The sequence below is a fragment of the Daphnia carinata genome, chromosome 7 (genome assembly GCF_022539665.2).
Source record: "Daphnia carinata strain CSIRO-1 chromosome 7, CSIRO_AGI_Dcar_HiC_V3, whole genome shotgun sequence".
NCBI classification, from domain to species: domain Eukaryota; kingdom Metazoa; phylum Arthropoda; class Branchiopoda; order Diplostraca; family Daphniidae; genus Daphnia; species Daphnia carinata.
In genome coordinates, this window is record NC_081337.1 from 7,546,859 (window position 1) to 7,564,587 (window position 17,729).

Here is a 17,729-nt window from a genome sequence, read left to right on the forward strand (position 1 = left end):
AGTGGTAAGTAGTATTATAGAGTTATTAGTAATATTATTGCTATATAAGCTATATAACAAGCTATATATAAGAGACCCGAGTTCGAATCTAGCCTCAGTCATTTCTTTTTTCCCTTTCTCTCTCGATCTCTCTTCGATACCGTTTTTTTTGGTTTCCGTACTGTGTCTAACACCAGTAGACCGTACAGTAGGTAGGCTACTTACACCAGCGGCTAGCAGGTTAGTAGGCAGATCTTACAAATCGTAAGTTTTGCATATTCAGCTTCATTTTTGTAAATATTTGCAACACGTGTCGCCTCCCGTTAGGTTTGCTAATAAAACATAATAACATAATAAACGCTGCTAAAACACTAATAAAACATTACTTACATAGCTGGTGCCATTTAAAAATAGCTAAAACTATATTATTTTTCTTCCGTGCTGGCCTCCATTCTTTTAAAAAATTAAAGTTCCCGCCTTAAAGAGTCATCTAGCAATTGCATTTAATACTACGAACGACTTGTTTTTATTGCAGACTAACTTTAATGTAGTTGTGTGAAAATTAGCTACAGTTGCTATTAGTTGATTCAACTTAAAGCGTTGGCCGTAGTAATATTTAACGAAATTGCCTTTGTCTTTCTGAATCACGCAATCAATGGCAGATTTCGAAAATTACGATATGGTTTCTGATACTTCATATCTGGCTTCCCAACATGAAAAAGCTTTGGCTTTGTGAGCCCAACTCGACTTTGAGAAGATAAATTATGAATCCGCCATCCAGCTTCTCTGAAAATTGGAATGCTCTCGTAATAGATACAGATCATAGATCAATAGCAGAACGCTATCGCTAGATGGCGGCCTTTACCAGGATATTTTTTTTTTATACCAAGACATGAACCATGCGTTGTTTCCCGATGGTTTGCTCTTTCATCCATCGTCAGACGACAGCTATTCACTTGAGATCCACATGTCTCAAGCATTAACACTAAGTTTTTGAATTTGATTTTGAGTCTCGTTTATTATGTCGACTTCCTTGTTGAAGAAAAGTTTACGACTGTTCGAGGACGACGAAAAGCGAGACAACTCTGTGAAAAAGAAATCGTCGCAAAGAAAAGTTGAACGTGTTATCCACAAATCGCCTACCGCTATTAAGAAGCAAGCGACTCTAAAAGACAGGAAAGTTAAATCAGCAATTGAAGTATTTGTCAAGAAACATCCCAAGCAAGATAGAACGCTTGAGAACTTGGCCTTGCTTGAAAAGCTATCACAGAAGAAGACCATCACCGAGGAGTCAGCCAACAAGGTTTGGGATTTGCAAAATAGATCTAATACTTAGAGAAGCTTTTGAATAATTTATTTTATTTTATTCCAGATATTCTCGTATCAACTGAAAAAGCAACACAAAGCTATCGAAAAGACACCTAAAAAGAAAGAAAATTCTACTGTTTTTACTGAAGAAGACTTTCTTAAGTTTGAACAAGAATATTTTGTGAAGGCTTAAAACCAAAATATGAACTGATGGCAGTTGGGAATGACATTGTGACTGGAAAAATATTACTATTTCTGTGCATCATTTTTTCAATCTATTATACTTTCTGGACCATTTGTCTCCCACTGTTGGAACCTAACTTTTTTGCTCATCAATACTTTCCTGATAACTTGTATGCCATTGGTGTTCCCTTATCTATACTAAGTGTGATGGTGACTGTATTATCTGTGTATGCTCTGTGGCTTATGAAGTTTCAGTGATTTTTGTCCTCATGATTTCACTACAATGCCTTAACAGAGTTGGGAGGAGAATGTTGACGGTTGGCATATCAGGTAACCATCTTTTTATTTCCTGTTAGCATAAATATCTTAAGGTAATGACGAAAGGTATGATTTTACATTAGGCGTAACGTGTGGGGGTAAATCATCGATCGCCGATTTATTAAAATCAACGTTCCCGAGAGCAAAACTTGTTTGTCAAGATGATTTTTATTTTTCCTCTGGCGACTCAAAGTCTCAAGAACTGGATGGTGTCGGTCATCCCAATTGGGATTCTCTTGACAGCATCGATATGATTTCAATGACGCGTAAAGTTCAAGAGATTATCGACGATGTCTCAAACGAAAAGCTGCCAACACAAAACCTTCTGATTATTGATGGCTTTCTAATCTTCAACTACCCGCCACTTGCACAACTATGCGACTTAAAATACTTTGTGACACTCCCTTTCGAGGAGTGCCTTGCTCGCCGTCGCAAAAGGACCTCCTACCACATACCAGAGCAACCATCGTATGTTTCGGATGTAGCATGGCCTATGTATCTTCTTCACTTAAAAGAGATGCAAAAGTTATCTTTCGCCAACGAAATCCAATATCTCGATGGCACCGTCAATTTACATGAAAACTTTAACCGCATCCTTAAAGATATTGAAACCTATTTTGATGGCGTATGAAAAGGTTTTGAATACAGTCACAGTGCTCGTCTTGATGCATGATATATATTTTTTTATATTTGTAGTTGTTGCTGTAACGGCGTTCGTAAACATGTCATTGAGAAGACGAGTTTACGGGAAACAACTTTGGGTTCCTCCTAGGCCAAACTCCCAACACCGGAAGCGGCATCAACGAAAAGCAGACACCCTGAGACCCAAACAGCAAACAACCAACGCTACGCAGCTAAGAATTGTTTAAAAAGTGAAATTGATATATACTTACTACCAATGACGAGTATTCATGGACAAGCAAATAGAATTATTTCTAGCTCTCGCTTTCGCAGTGCAACGCTCGACGAACTATTTGGTAAACCAGCTGTTGAAAGGATAGCAAACAGTGGACTCAAAGGAACATTTTAAAAAGGAGACTCAAATGAACAGGAAAAATTCTTCGTATATTCATTTTTTTTTTGTTCACTAAAAACGAAAGTGCTTAACAAAAATTTACTCGTGATTTTAATAGAACAAACCAACACAATTACCATAAGACGGACACATGAAGTATAATGGAGGGAACTATAATTCTCGGGCCATTTTTGGTTTAGAGAAAAGCTACAGGTTTCAATTGACATGATGATTTTCCTCGTGGGATCGCAAACGACACTACAAAAATCAATTACAGAAGAGGTACACATAGACGAAACCATGAATGAGTGCCCATCAATGACGTACAACCCATTGGTAAGTGACCCTTCACCAACCTCATTTGTGGACGCTCGTGAAATATTGAATGAAAATTTATCAAAACATCTCACGTGCAATTTGAATAGCTGAACCTTGGTTCTGGGATATTAAAAAAAATAAGTTTCCAATTGTTACAAAGAAACGATAAAAAAACTTTCGATTTCGTCGGAGTATTTTCAATGGGCTTACTTGGCTCGAGAGGATTCGATACTTCCGTTAAAATGGGCTTTGAAGAGCAACCGTTTATAACGTGTAAGGAGGTTCAAAAAATAAAAATAAAATCCCTGGGTTTCATGGATTTTACAAACAGTTTATTAAGTAAGCAATTTTTTTTATTTCATGGTAGACTATTATTTTCTAGCCACAGAAGGAGGGGGGTGGTAATATCGCTATTTTTTTTATGTTAAAAGCATTTGAAGTGTGAAAACTGTTACAGGGTTTATCATCTACTACGCGAATGCTGACCGACGCAAAGCAGATCGGAAATATAAGGCACCACTCAGAAATGCAAAGGCACACGTATGTACAAATTTTGACAGCGCTGCTGCGTTTCGATAAACCCAAAGAAAGTTTGTTTTAAAACTTTGAAAACCAGAAAGACTTGAAAAGATTTGAAGAAGGCTTATTTTCTCAACATTGCAATACTTTTTTTTCAGTTAATGAACCTTTTTTTCCCAAAATGGTGAGGTAAGGGAACATTTAACAAAAGACAATAAACCAGAAACAGTTTCAGTAGACTGTATAGACTTAAGAAAAACATTGAATTATTTTTTAAAGTTGAGAAAAAAAGAGTTTAATCGCTGTTTTTTTTACTTCTTAATGTTGTTTTTTTCCTCTATTATTATTTATTTGTTAAAATCCTTTTATACTATATCTTTGAAATCAACGAAAAATCGAATTTCGAATTGTTTTCTCTCTATACATTGCAACGGCAACGATGCTCTTACTGTTTTACGTCATCGGCAAGACCAGTGTTTTTTTTCAGGGTACACGATAAAGTCTGTTACGCTTATTGCAGGCAGTGCTTGCCTTTAGACGATTTCTGGTTTCAAATGTAAGCGTGATTAGGTCTATACATGTCGCATAGACACATTTGCCATGTGACCCTCTTAGCTACGTTCGTTCCTTTTTTTTTTTTTGGGGGGGGGGGTTTAACGGCTTGTCTTGAACACTTTTCTTTGACATTTAAAAAATGAACGTTGCCTACCTTTGAGTAAGTTTTCATCTAGCTAGCACACACTTTCTCAATCCCTTTCTTTGTTTTTTTTTTTCATTTTTTTTTAGATGGGTGTATGCAGGTTTACATATAGTTGAGCCACGGCTCCAAACCCCCTGTAAAAATTCCGGCTGCAGTCGCTACACTAGGTTTGGTGGTAGAAGATGTTGGTGGTGAAGAAGGCAAGTACGAGTGTTGCTGATAAGCATCCACCACATTAGCTGGCACTGAATTCCCTGTTATAGAAGATGCGTGGCCGTAAAAATATTGAGCAGCATTGGCTTCGACGGATGAAGTCGTCGGACCTCTTGCAGGATTCGCACCAGGGTGTTCTAGCTGATGTTGAGGTGCATTCATAACTGCACCACCAGGTTGCAAACGCTTGACAGAAAATTTAAAGAAGCGTCAGTAAAAAAGAATAGATGTAAAAACAAACTAGGTTACATCATACCGATGAGTAAAGTTCCTGATAGCTTGACTGATGTTGAGCGTGTTGAGCAGCGGGGCTGTTACAGTTACTGTTACTACGACTGCTGCTGCAGCTGCTGTACGTAAAGTTCGTAGTTGCAGCAATCGCAGCTGCAATCGGCGAGGCGACTGGCGAATTCAATGACGTGCAACTTGGAGGAGAAGAGACGTAGGATTGGGCGGAATCACTCCTGTCTTCCGACGAGGTCGCTTGCTGCTGTTGCAAAGGCCCGTAACCGTTGCAGTTTCCGTAAGGGTAATTACGCTGAAGGAGGGCGCCTACGTTGTTGGACGTGTGAGACCATGGCAGGTAAATACCAACTCCTGCGCTCTGATGATCTAGATAGGCTTGCTGCTCGTACATGCAATTATTGGACGCAATAGTAACAGGAATCGTGGAAGAATAGTTGGAATGGGAGTACGATGATGAGATGGGGTTATTGTTGAATGCCCCGATGTCACTTCCAGATGCTACACCTCCAATAGCGACGCTGTGCTGAAAGTAAGAGTTGTATTCTTCTTGATCGGCAGTGACCGAAGTTTCGTTGCACAAGATGTTTGTTGCATTTGTGCTTGAATAGCTTTTACAACCAATATCTGAAAGAGAAGATTTCTAATGATATTTGAAGTTATGGAAATCAATGTGATTATCAAAGAGATGTCTGGGATTAATCAGACATCGATAGTAGGAAGTAGATGGGTACGGACCTGGAGCTTCCCCACCGCTGATTAGAGTGTGCGTAGACTCGACGAGGCCTTCAGATAATGGAATTCGGCGTTCTGGTGTTCCAGCTGATAATGGCTGCGAAGGAACGGAAGCGCTAAGATGGGCACCAGTTGCATTAACTTTATGGCTGTTTACTTCGCTTCCTAGGGCAAATCGATGGGACGGAAAAAATATTTATGAAGTAAATGCTCAATCAATATATTGATTGTTTGGATAACAACAAATTTTATTGGTATTGAGAATATTGCAATGTGAGAGGTGTCAACTTACCACCGGTACGGTCGAATGAGGAGGCCTGACCCGACGGCGATGTCGCTACTTTTATCGCTGAACGGGAATGATTACGTAATTTAGTGCCGATTGATTTGGTCCCGGTACGAGGTGAATCCCTTTCTTTTTGTATCCTTTAAATCATTCAATTAAAAACAATTACATCAACTAGGCCAATAATCCGTGCAAAAGGGCGTTAAATAAAAAGTGACGACGTAATGTCACTGTTGCTTAATATCAAATAACAACCCAGGCCTATTGAAAAAAAAGACTAAATGTGCAACCTTGTTGACGAATGGTGATGATGCTTTAGACGCGTTTTGGCCACTGTGGAAGGAACCGAATTTGCGCTGCTCGACGACGGCATTTGCGATGATTTAGCGCCAGCAATCTTGCGCCGCCTTGGTTGATATTTGTAGTCGGGATGCTCTTGTTTGTGCAGCTCTCGTAGTCGTTCGGCCTGCTTCACAAATGGCCTCTTGTCGTCGTCGCTCAATACCCTAATATATTTCATTGATTAACTTTTTTTAATTGGTATTTTTTAACGTGCAGGGAAAAAGGAAAGGGTCTTTTATGACCGGAAAAATGATTCAATCTGCAAGGCAACTGCCTTGCCGCCGGGACGATATGAATCTGTACATACTTTTATTATGAGGGCCTAGTTTATTAGTCTACTTTCAAATTTTGTTTTCCGAATGAGCCTATTCCCATTTTTATTTGTACCGAGAGTTAATGTTTGACAAAAAATGTCGATGTACACGTGTCACCTGGTAGGTACATATATTGCTCAACTTTAGAGGCAGCTGACAGTCTCTCAAGCCGTCACTGTATGATAAACCATAATAATCAGTTTACAACCTTCAATAAATGGAGTATGACCCGTTGCTGGATGAGGACAGTCACGTAGGCCGTAGTCTATTATTAGCCTTCATTAGCCGACAAAAATGTGATGATGACCTATGTTATGGTGGCCGTTTGTGTGCCACACCCATGCAATGACGCATTGCGTGATAAAAAAACAATTTTGCCTGATACAAATTGTTAAATGATTCGTCAATAGGTAATTTTCATTTTCTGCCGCTCAATTCCCGGCAACAGCAAATTCGAGTTTAAATTTAGCTTCTGATTCAAGTCTTTTTCTGAAAAATAATTATCCGATTTCCCGAAATACTTCGGTCAAAAGTGTCAGAATGCTGAATATGTCAAGACGCACTTGTGGTCTTCGCGGAAAGGAATTGTTGGACAAACTCAAGAGGCCTGCACGAAATTAGACTGGACGCATCATCTAAGGCGTGCCATTCCTTTTTCAGTTGTATTATATTATTTTGTTTGATTCAACGGATGCACTTTTCTTTTCCCTTCTGAAAATATTGTTACTCATACAAGTGGCTGAGCAACAAGAAAGAGATCGTCTTGCTGCACCTTAATGTCACAAAGTGCTTGTGGGTCCCTGGATAAAAGACGGCACGAGGAGTGTGTTGAAGAGCTAAAACGCAGTGAAAAAGAATGTCAACTATGCTAGGCAAAAAATAAAAGGCGAAGTGACGTTAAAAAAATCAGCCATAGATCGATGATAAAGGGGCGTAATAAAGGACGAGCGAAACTATTGACAGAGCACTTGACAATCGTCCTAGCATCATCGGCCCCCTTCCTCTCAAATAATGATTTACAATAGCACGCCTATTGGAATGTTATTACTTTTATTCGGTCCTTCATTTTTGTGCTACTCAGCTCGACTCTCCACGGATACTCTGTCAACAAATGGCCGTTCAGAATGCGAAGGCTTTCGAACTCCCGGAACATTCCCTCTTGTTATGACGTGGCTCCATATGGTTTTGTACATTGTTTTGGTACGGTCATGCCCTATTCCTCTTTTTCGTTGCTTCCATAGCTATATGCGGTATTATGTTTAATTTTTGATGAACAAAAAGTTCAGAAGGGAAAGAAAAAAAATGACAAGGAGGGTAAACACGAAATATGAACGCGACAAGAATAGAGCATTTGAGGTCATCTTGCTGCGGGGATGTTTGGGACAAGATGTCACATCGGCTTATTGTAAACAGCACAATTTTCCACAAGCCTTGTGTATTGTTTATATACACGAAAATTCATTGCGTTTGAGTTCTTGAATGTCGACAGTTTCGTGACGAGCAACACAGGGTTCGGTCAAACCGAAGGCCGTCGGTTTTCCTCATATAACAGCTGAAAGAGAATTTTTAAAAAATCTTTTGATTCGATTTTTCGATTGAAATTATATCTTCTGATCGTCGAAGGTATAACATAATCGAACTCAGCGTTCAATTGTGGCTACGCCGCTTGGTTTTTATCGAATTCCAAGAGATGTCCATTTTGGCCGATTTTGACAAAAATGAGAAGGCTATAGCCTTCCCACTTTTTCATTTTTGGCCAAATTTCAAATTTGGCGTAAAATACATGAATTCGATGCAGAATTGAATGCTAATCACGAATATCTAGTTTATTCTTCAATCGGCCTTGTAGCTTTTGAATTAAACATAAAAAACAAAAAAGTCGGGCTTATTTCGTCGGGCTTAAAATTTCTATTGATTTTCCTATAATAAATAATATCATTAAATCTAGATAACTATACATGGGTAAGATTAAAAAGGAGCACGAAAATGACCTTTATTTTTACGTAGAGTTTATGGTTTTTGAGTAATTTAAAAAATATAAAAGTACGTGAGATAGAAATGTTAAGCGCCGAGAAAAAAAAATAAGCCCGACTTTTCCTATTTAAATATTATATCATTAAATAGAGATAACCATATATGATTTGGATTCTAAATTTAACAATGAACACGAAAATGAACTTTGTTTTTACGTTGAGTTTATGGTTTGGTAAAGAACTGCGATGTGTCATATTAACGCTGTAGCGTACTGGCGCGCTAGTAAGTTTTTTGATTCGGTGTTTTGCAACATGCCAAAACAGCACAATTTTTTAGTTTATTTTGAAAACGCGTGGCTTAACAAGAAAACCACTAACATAATTGAACTCAGCGTCCATTTTGGCCGATTTTGACAAGAGTGAGAAGGCAAAGCAACTAGCGGACCAAATTTTATGGGCAGTCGTCCCAAAAAAACAGTGTCAACTACAGTTTTACTGTATAGTACTACGAACAAAGGTCATGTGGGTTCAGCTGTGCATATTATCTGCTACGTGTTTTTCCCCAAAGTTTGATAGAACTAACCGCGTCATAAAAAATCAAATTCTACGTGAAAACTTGTTGGCCAGTGCGTCTGATAACCTTCAAAAATTGGCATCACCATAACCATTTTTGTACGAAAATGGAAATCGACTCGCAGTTCGATGTACTGTCCATTGCTCATAAATGACATACCCACTCTCGAGTGAGGTTTGCATATAATAGTTGGTTGAACGAGGAATCCTAAATGTTAACGGTACTGCCACGAATACCAATTTATCCGCGGAACCCCGTCTCCTCGTTCATTGTCCATCCCAACGCTATTATTTAACGACAGAATATAAAAAAAAGATCTTTGTTAACGCGTAACAAGAATGCTATGCTCATGAACCATCATTAACATTTACGTTTGTTGACTGTTTTCGACTAACCACCAACACCCCCAGCGAAGATGGAAGTCCTTGTCAACGTCAAAAATCGATTAAAAACATTAGTGAAACACGTGCGCGTTAATAGACTATGACACAGCTAGACATGTAAAGAGCCACAGGGATAGTGAAGTGATTATCGCCGACTGGACTTATCGCATTGCCACGTGCACTGTTTTCGAACAGAAGCACGCCAAGTAACGAAAAAAAAAGATGGCTAGGATATGTTCGACACTCCTTGTCGGTGTATCTACACTTGTTCAGTATGTTAGGCAAAAAAATAAAAAGGTGGTTATCAGCTAGAGCCTGTGTTGAAGATACCGAAGGAGAGGATGATGTACGTTATACCGATGCCTATCAGAGTCTATTGGCAAACTCAACGAGCTCAGACAAGGGGAAAGGGCAGTACCAATTATCGGCTATTTTTCTGCAACCATTTTGTCCCAACTAAACGTGTTGTCCATTTTTTTTTTCACACAGCCAATGGATAGGAAACATGTGACACTGGCTCGTGACAGAAGCAACGGGTGACTGGTGGCTTTTCTTAGTTATGGCTCTACAACACGAAGGGTAGTTTTAAGAACTTGAGGAGGGTTGTAGCCTTCCTAGTCGATATAGAGGCCGTACGGGAAAAAAAAAGGCGGCGGCGGTGGCCGCTGAGGGGAAAGATTAGCCGACCTGAAAAGAAGCCGCTGACGGATGCACGTACACACACATACACAGGGATTGGTAAACACGGAGCCAACACACAGATCGTAGTCCTCCGACATCACCAGACCTCCGCGACCCCTGTCTCTTTTTCTTTTTTTTTTCTTGTCAATATATTTATATATATAAACTGTAAGCTGCATCGATTTTAGCTGTCTATAAAGCCGCCTAAATATGCCCTAGAGCTCATGCTGTCTCTCTCTCTCTCTTTCTTTTCGTGTTTCCTTTGGCAGAGAGCAGGGGCAATTTTTTTTTATTCTTAAAAGTCGTTAAGCGCTTAAGGAAAAGACGCAACAGAGGATCCGGCTACTGGAATTGAATTCAGAGTCTTTGGGAAACTCCAGTCCTCTGAAGGATGGGATTTTGGGTGTAGTGCACGAGACTGTTACAAATGATTGTTTCGATTTGAAAGCAAGATTGCAAGCAGATTTTGTTGTAGAAATTCGGGGAGCTATCATTTGGACGATGGAAATGCATCTCCTTTTTTATCTCGTTTTCTTTTTCTTTCTTTCCTCTGCTTCTTTTCTCTTTTTATTTCGAGTTTTATTTTTCTTCTTGTTGTTGTTTTGTTGGTTTTTATTCTTGTTCTCCCTCTCTCTCTCTCTCTCTCGACAGCAGCAGCTACATAATATTGCTTTAGAAGCCATCCATGGAAGTAACTACTTATTGTTGATGGATATCCCCTCAACCGCGGCGGTGGTCAGAGGATCTCACGTGTACGTGTCAAAGGCTTTTTTTTTTATTATTTATTATTTATTTCTTTTTATCGAGAGAACTACTTCTCCCGTCGAAGTCTTTCTCTCTCTTTTTTCATTCTTTCTTTTTTTTTCCCCTGTCCAGTTGGTATTTTATAGATGAGACACGTCAAAGTTTCAAAGCTCCGGATCTGTTGAGAAAGAGACGAGAGAGACAGCATCTGAAAAAAAAAACATATGAGACGTCGGGAAGCGTGAAAGGATAGTAGCCAGCAAGATGACCTCTGCCAAATAATGCTTTTAATGGAGGTCATCAGTAGCGCGATGATATGTCAGCTCACTGTTCGGGAGCACCCAAGAAAAAGAAATAAAAAGGGGGGAAACAAAAAAAGAAGAAGAAGAAGAAGAAGAAGAAAAAGAGCGACAGAAAGCATTCTCATCTGAAACTTGCCGCCGTCGCCATTGTGGCCGCCGCCCGGGACCGGCCGCACACGGACACATACCCAACGCCATGTTCGGCCTGACTGATACATGACCATCGATGGCCCTTTGGCATTTGACAATCAATCGAATGGACTGGATCCCTTTTGACCATCATCATTTATCGGATAGCCTTGTTTTCTTGTCTCTCTACCTGCTGCTTCGACGTCGCTTCTGTATTATATTACACATCCGTGCTGCCGTTGCTTGCTGCCGTCTTTTTCTACTATGTGGAGCCGTATGCATCTAGACAGTGATGCTGCGGTCGTATCGTGACGCAGTATCGGAATTCATTCCCATATGACAGTAGGCGAGTGATGGATTATTATTCGGACCACATTAAGATTCGGTTGAGAAACGCAATCGGGTATAGGCGGGATACTGAAGAGAGAAGGGGAGAGACAGAGAGAGGTAGAATGAAGGCGGTCACTTAACATGCGGGCGTGCATGCATCCATACAAAGTGTGCGTTATTACAGGAATTGCTACGTTCACCCTTCTTTTCTTTCCGAGTTGCCATTCGTCCAAGACGTTTGTCGTGCATAACTATCCAAGGGGAAAATTCTTTCGGAAGGGCGAAATTAAATCGACGAGACGTTTACTTTCAAATGTGCGACTTAACTGAGATAGTTTTAATAATAAATAAATTAATAATAATAATTAAATTTAATAATAATAACCCTCGATAACTCTCATGATTTTCTCAACTGGTAATCATAGCTAGCTATAAAAATTCGAACATGTTTAATTTCACATCGTCTAGATACTCAGCTTTGATTTTCCTATGACTCGCCATGAACTCGTAAAGCTGCGTGAATGCCAGCTTTTCGAATAGCAGGAGCATTTCAAATACTTCGCATTATTGTTTCCAGAATGGCATGGCTTATCGTTCGATTATATAGCCAATACGGGACTAGAAGGATGGGGACACCCTATAGTTCTAATTCCCACTAAGCGTTTAAATAGTTCAGATGTGGTAACGCCGATACCACATTCAATTCGTACAAAGCTCACACGCACACAAAAAAAATGATTGCAACGACTGGCTGGTTGTTGTTGACATTCCATCGGCGCCAGTACACGGAGACACGGCCCGCCAAAGCCAGCAGTCAACCATAAGACTAACAGGGCGGTTAATCAGCTAAACAGAACTGTTATCAAGTTCAAACAGCGCCGCCCATAGCCGATCAGCCTGATTGACTATTGTTATTACGAAAGCAGGCGGGCTCTGTCATCCAAAGGCATTAGTTTTTTTTTTTTTTGCCTACGTGATGTACCAATGTGAGCATCATACAGTTGGCCATAATTCAGAAAACAAAACAATGATGTGGGGAAACTGCACATTGACCACGGCACCAAGCTGACTAGCTATAAGGTGAACGTTCTTACCTCCATAACCGGCCGAGTGTTTTGCTCAACTCGGCATTGTGCAACTGCGGATATTGGTCGGCTAATTGCCGTCTGGCCTCTTGCGCCCATACCATGAAAGCGTTCATCGGCCGTTTGACGTGAGTGTCTCTCTTTTCTGGATTCGACCTGCTGCAGTTGGCCATTTGCATATTTGGAAAAAATAAAATAAATAAAGGAGTTCATCAATTGTTAGATCTAGGCCTTATTTTCTAATAATGACGTAGCGAACAAACGATCTACAAAACTAATGTTCGTTATTCGGCTTCTCTCTGGCTCGATATGACATGATATAAATCAACGTACGTTCGCTTTATTTTTGCTACCGTCAGGGACAATGGTGCGTCATCACATTTTTGTTGAACGACCTTTTCTTTCCTACCCCAACAACGTAAACATAGTGTACGTGCCAGTGGCGTGTACATTTGCACGTAAGCCCTGATAATAACGTTTCACATATTTAAGGTACCCCACAAACAAGAAAACAATAAAATCTGATTGATCAAGCAGATGGACTAAAGTCCATCTTATATGCCCGGAATTGTATGGGACACGTCACAACCCAATGTTGTATTGCGTCAGTATCGATTGAATCAATCAATTGCTTTTGTTTTACATTTGATACATATTGGCCCGGGCAAGAAACGTGACCGGAAGTATAAGAAAACAAAAGCAGAGAAAATCATTGAACATATCAATTCGTAAGCAATTACATTGCGCCCTAATTCAATGATTTAATAATATCATTTTTTATTTGTTACCACCAATCGTGGTAGTTTAGCCATTAGCCTATCCTTCAGTGGCCTAAGGCTTATAGGCTACACATGGAATAATCGAACTTAATTAACGGCTAATAGATTTTTAAACGCTTTACCTGCTTGCCAATGGCACTAGGTTCCAATCGTAGCCTTGCAAAACCTTGGCAACGGCATTGCCGATATCCGACTTGGGTAGATGTTGCTGGGCCAATTGCATGATAGACGAGGCTCTGTTCGTACCATGAGGATGATGTAGGGACGAATTACCTGCCGATGACGATACCACCACCGGTAAACTCATTTTCATTTTGATGACCGATGCTAATTCAGCATCTGACGGATGTTGATATGAACACATTTCCATTCTCGTTGATCAAGCACTAGCTCGCACGATTCGAGCAAAGATGTTTATAGTAATAATCAATGACCAATGTTACCGCATTCGTTTGTCAATGATGTCGATATAGGCCGTGCAAATTTACTGAGTAACGAAGACAAGTCTTTCAATCACCATGAAATAGTTTTAAAAAATCCTATCGTGATTTCTGAATACAAGGATCGATCCTGTATAATAATCCACACTGTTGTTCTTCCACTTTTGGAAAACCAAATTTGATTTCTTTGTTTAAGGATTGGATTGGAAATGGCACCGATAGCTGTTGGGAACGGAAGGCACAAAGAAGAATATACACATGCGCAAAATGGACAGTCAATTTTGCGGCCGATGCATCCACTTGTTTCCTCGAACTCTCGTTTCTTTCGACTGTCCCCCCACTGCGTCTGTGCGGCTAAAGTTATAAGGCCAAAAAGTGCAGCGGCAGCGTGTGCGCGGTGTGCGTTTGTATCAACGGGAGGCGATCTCCGATTGGCTCTCGAATCGACCAATAGGTTTCATCGTGCACGCGGATACTTTTTTTTTACAGCCATCCTTATATCTCTCTATAATCATTTCGGCTATGCTTTAGTATCACTTTTGCTTTATTAATGGCGTCTTTTCAAATGGCGTGCAATCTGCAGGATGCAGCACACTGTATACAAAACTGATTGGCTTTTGAGTTTTAAAATTAAAATTGCTTTCTTTATTTCTAATAGTAGAAATATGAAAACAAGAGGCTTTTCATTTTCCGAACTTAAAACACAATTTGGTGCTGATTCATTTTTTTTATCGCGTTCAGTTGGTTCTAGTCTGTTCGTATTCTCCTAAATTTACCTTCCATTTTTTTTTGGCAGGCTTTGCGCAAATAAGAAGAACCAACAAACATATATCTTGCAGAGAATACTAGCGTTTTACAAGCTAGGCCTAAGTTGAAATTTCGATCTGGAAAGGTTACATTCTGTACGGTACATCTTTTTGTCTTGCTTTAGCATTCGATTAAACTATGACTCAAGTTCTGCCACACCATTTTTTCATTTTACAAAGAACATGGACCTAACAGTGTATCTTAGCATGTAAAAATGAGGGGTAGTAACATAGGTATAGGTGTTTCAAGTCTTTCATTATCACAGTTGAAGCTGACTGGTATTAATAAAGGAATCATTCAGAGGTTATGGCTGGGCACAGGAAATCCGTTAAGAACCCGCTGCTTCAGTTTTTTTTGCGTTCTTTTGCTGTTCGTTGTGACAAATATGCGCAAATGAGGTCATCTTGTTTCACTGATATGCGCCAATTGAACTTCATTCGTGCAAACGCCAGGCCAAAGTACAAATTTATTGCGTCGCTCTATTTATACGACTAATCACACTTGCCGTATAACGACATTGAACTAAACACTTTGAATTTAGAAAAAGAAATGCCCACATCCGAATTTTGTTTTGCTACGATAGGGTTGTTGTAGATACTGGTCAAAATCAATGACAAGTAAATGTTTTATACAGCCGAATGTCCCCACGCAAACGTATATTCTCGTCTAAAAGCTGAAATGATTGACCCTTTTAAAAGATTTCCATTCATGTAACTCCATGCACCAACTACATTTAATGATCTAAGGAATAGTACAGATGATTGAAAAGACTTTGTTGACTACAAACTTTGCAGTGTAATCCATTGTGTTGATTGTATCGTCTTCTAATTTGAACTCAACAGGCCTAGATGATATTGGATAGCTAGAAAACACCACAATGTCTAAGACGAAAGCCCAACAGTGTGCGTATAACCGTCCAAACTGATTTTACGAGACACAATGAATAGCTTATAGCTGCTAGCCATCTATCAGATATCATGTGTGACACGCCATATAAAGGTTGACATTTCTAAGATTAATTAGGCTTTGGTTATATTCCATTAGAATCTTATTCATCTTATCTCTTTGTTGTCTCGTGACATCAGACAAATATGAGTGCATTAGGTCCAAAAAATACCACGTACTATTGAGAAATGGGCTTCTCAGAACGTTATGCAATACCCTGCGCTATATTTGACATCCATATTTTAAAGCACGATACAAGCATTGCTGCAACGAATCTCTCGGCATTTGTTTACATTCCTATCACGCAGCCCGTAAAGAAAATACACCGCAAAACTCGTGGGGACAAAAAAGCTACTGGTTGACTCCTTCAAGTCATCTCATCTTTCACGAGCAAAGCAGCAGAAACGACGCGAGGGAAAGGAGAACCATAACTCCACCCATTTGCCTTTGTCGTCCTTTCCGCTGCGCTGCTTATTGGTATCGACATGTGTATCGATGGCTGTTGTTCACGTCGCCTCAACACATTCCGCCAAGTTCACCACTTCACCGTCTAATTAGCGAACGCCCTCGTCGGCTACACGACCGATCATCGGCAAGCGCGTCAAACAGACAAGCTGTGACAAATGCGAATGGGACAAAGACCGCCGTTAATTTCAAGCAGGGATTCAAAGCGAAACAGGGATCGATCGAAAAGATTTGTGTTTTGTCCAGGGCATCGGGGAAATGATTATCCTGCTATTCCCGAAAAACGTTTGATCTGCTTGTGCGTGTTATCTGGCGCGGCCAAACCCCCATGCCGAGTCCCGTTAACTGATAGAATCGTTTCTCCCTTTCTCTGTTTCTCGCTGGCCTACTCATCACGATGTTCCGCCTCGCTGCGGGAAACCCTTCATCGGCCGGCGGTAACATCTATACAAGCGATGTACAAGAGCAGTTCCGAAGAGGAAAAAAGAGGAAATTCAATTTAAAACAAAAGCAAAACAAACAAACAAAAAGGAAAAACAACGAATGAAAATCAGATTCAGCGGAAAGCAAAATTTTAATCCGTGCACGCAGCTGCGTCACACAAGCACGCGGTGCATTTTTCATCGTCTGACCAATAAGCTTGGTTAGTGATTACGAATTGAAGATCAAAAAAAGATCAGTTGAAAATCGGCTGCAACGTCATGATTAAGACAGCCTATCGTCGATAGCGTCTTCAGCTTTCGCCCAAACAAGTCAAACGACACGAAAAGAAAGTCGACTTCAACGCTAACAGTATACAGAAAACAAAAAAAAAAGGGGGGGGGAAGCGAAGGCTCTGTGTTTTTTCTCTAATTGGTATATCGAGCGAATTAAAAAGTGAGTCGCAGACGTAAAAGAGACACGAAGAAAAAGGACGGGTGACATGGTTCGGTCCGTGGTTTGTTTATATATGTATATACTAGTTTCACTGTTCAGCACACACGAACTGAGAAAACAAACCCACCCTGTTTCGCCCCTCCTTCTTCGTTCTTGTCCCCTTTCAGCCTCTCCTCAATGCTCCGTTCGGAGGGAGTCAACTTTCAAACGCGCCGCCGCCGTGCTCGAGCCACCGCTGTGCTGCCGTCACCGTCAGCTATCCCGAACCCCCCGCGCCTCCCCCTCAGCAGACTTGTTTTCTTTTTTTTTTTTTTAAGTTATCCCAACTATTTTTTTTGTGTGTGTGGACCAGATACAGCGGCTCTCCCCTTTCGCTTGTCAGTGTATAACTCTTTACGTTCAAAACGGTTTGTTTTGGGATTTTCTTTTTTTCTTAATGGGCTAATGACTTGTGATAAACTTCGATCTCATTGTACGCGATGCTAATCGAATGGGTTGTAGGAATTCACGGATATGTACGGAATACTGAGTACTACTACGCAATAATTGATGGGATATAGCAACATAGAAATGACCTCTCAAAACATAAGGTCGCCAAACGGTCAAGCAGCCACACCCATATGATCCGGGATCGCGGGAGAGATGGGTCACGTGAACGGAAGTTGTAAGACGTTTCAGCGGGGCGGGCTGTCGACGTCAGCCGATCGCATTTTGATGCAACATGTTGGTGTGCATTCAAGCAT

General features: G+C 40.3%; 3 protein-coding genes across 5 annotated transcripts; 2 read left to right on the top strand and 1 right to left on the bottom strand.

Moving 5' to 3' along the window:
- The first annotated feature begins 901 nt into the window (after positions 1–901).
- LOC130688646 (nicotinamide riboside kinase 1-like) lies at positions 902–2,810 on the top strand. 2 transcript variants are annotated; one of them, XM_057511643.2, is made up of 4 exons: positions 902–1,282; positions 1,352–1,800; positions 1,872–2,423; positions 2,485–2,810. In XM_057511643.2, the coding sequence occupies exons 2-3, from the start codon at positions 1,740–1,742 to the stop codon at positions 2,417–2,419; spliced, it is 609 nt and encodes a 202-aa protein (XP_057367626.1). In that variant the 5' UTR covers positions 902–1,282; positions 1,352–1,739; the 3' UTR covers positions 2,420–2,423; positions 2,485–2,810. The 2 variants fall into 2 exon arrangements, with proteins under 2 accessions (XP_057367626.1, XP_057367636.1); XM_057511653.2 differs by lacking the exon at positions 2,485–2,810 and having other exon boundaries at positions 1,872–2,452.
- On the top strand, positions 1,001–1,480 carry LOC130686805 (active regulator of SIRT1-like). The gene is made up of 2 exons (XM_057509969.1): positions 1,001–1,282; positions 1,352–1,480. Exons 1-2 carry the CDS (start codon positions 1,001–1,003, stop codon positions 1,478–1,480), a joined length of 411 nt encoding a protein of 136 aa, XP_057365952.1.
- A 1,623-nt stretch (positions 2,811–4,433) lies between the features above and the next one.
- On the bottom strand, positions 4,434–14,160 carry LOC130688277 (transcription factor Sox-8-like). 2 transcript variants are annotated; one of them, XM_057511253.2, is made up of 7 exons: positions 13,576–14,160; positions 12,684–12,833; positions 6,108–6,323; positions 5,824–5,957; positions 5,535–5,696; positions 4,810–5,423; positions 4,434–4,739 (listed from the first exon to the last, which is right to left on the bottom strand). In XM_057511253.2, the coding sequence occupies exons 1-7, from the start codon at positions 13,821–13,823 to the stop codon at positions 4,443–4,445; spliced, it is 1,821 nt and encodes a 606-aa protein (XP_057367236.1). In that variant the 5' UTR covers positions 13,824–14,160; the 3' UTR covers positions 4,434–4,442. The 2 variants fall into 2 exon arrangements, with proteins under 2 accessions (XP_057367236.1, XP_059352210.1); XM_059496227.1 differs by having other exon boundaries at positions 5,535–5,692; positions 5,820–5,957; positions 13,576–14,157.
- Between the last annotated feature and the right edge of the window lie 3,569 nt (positions 14,161–17,729).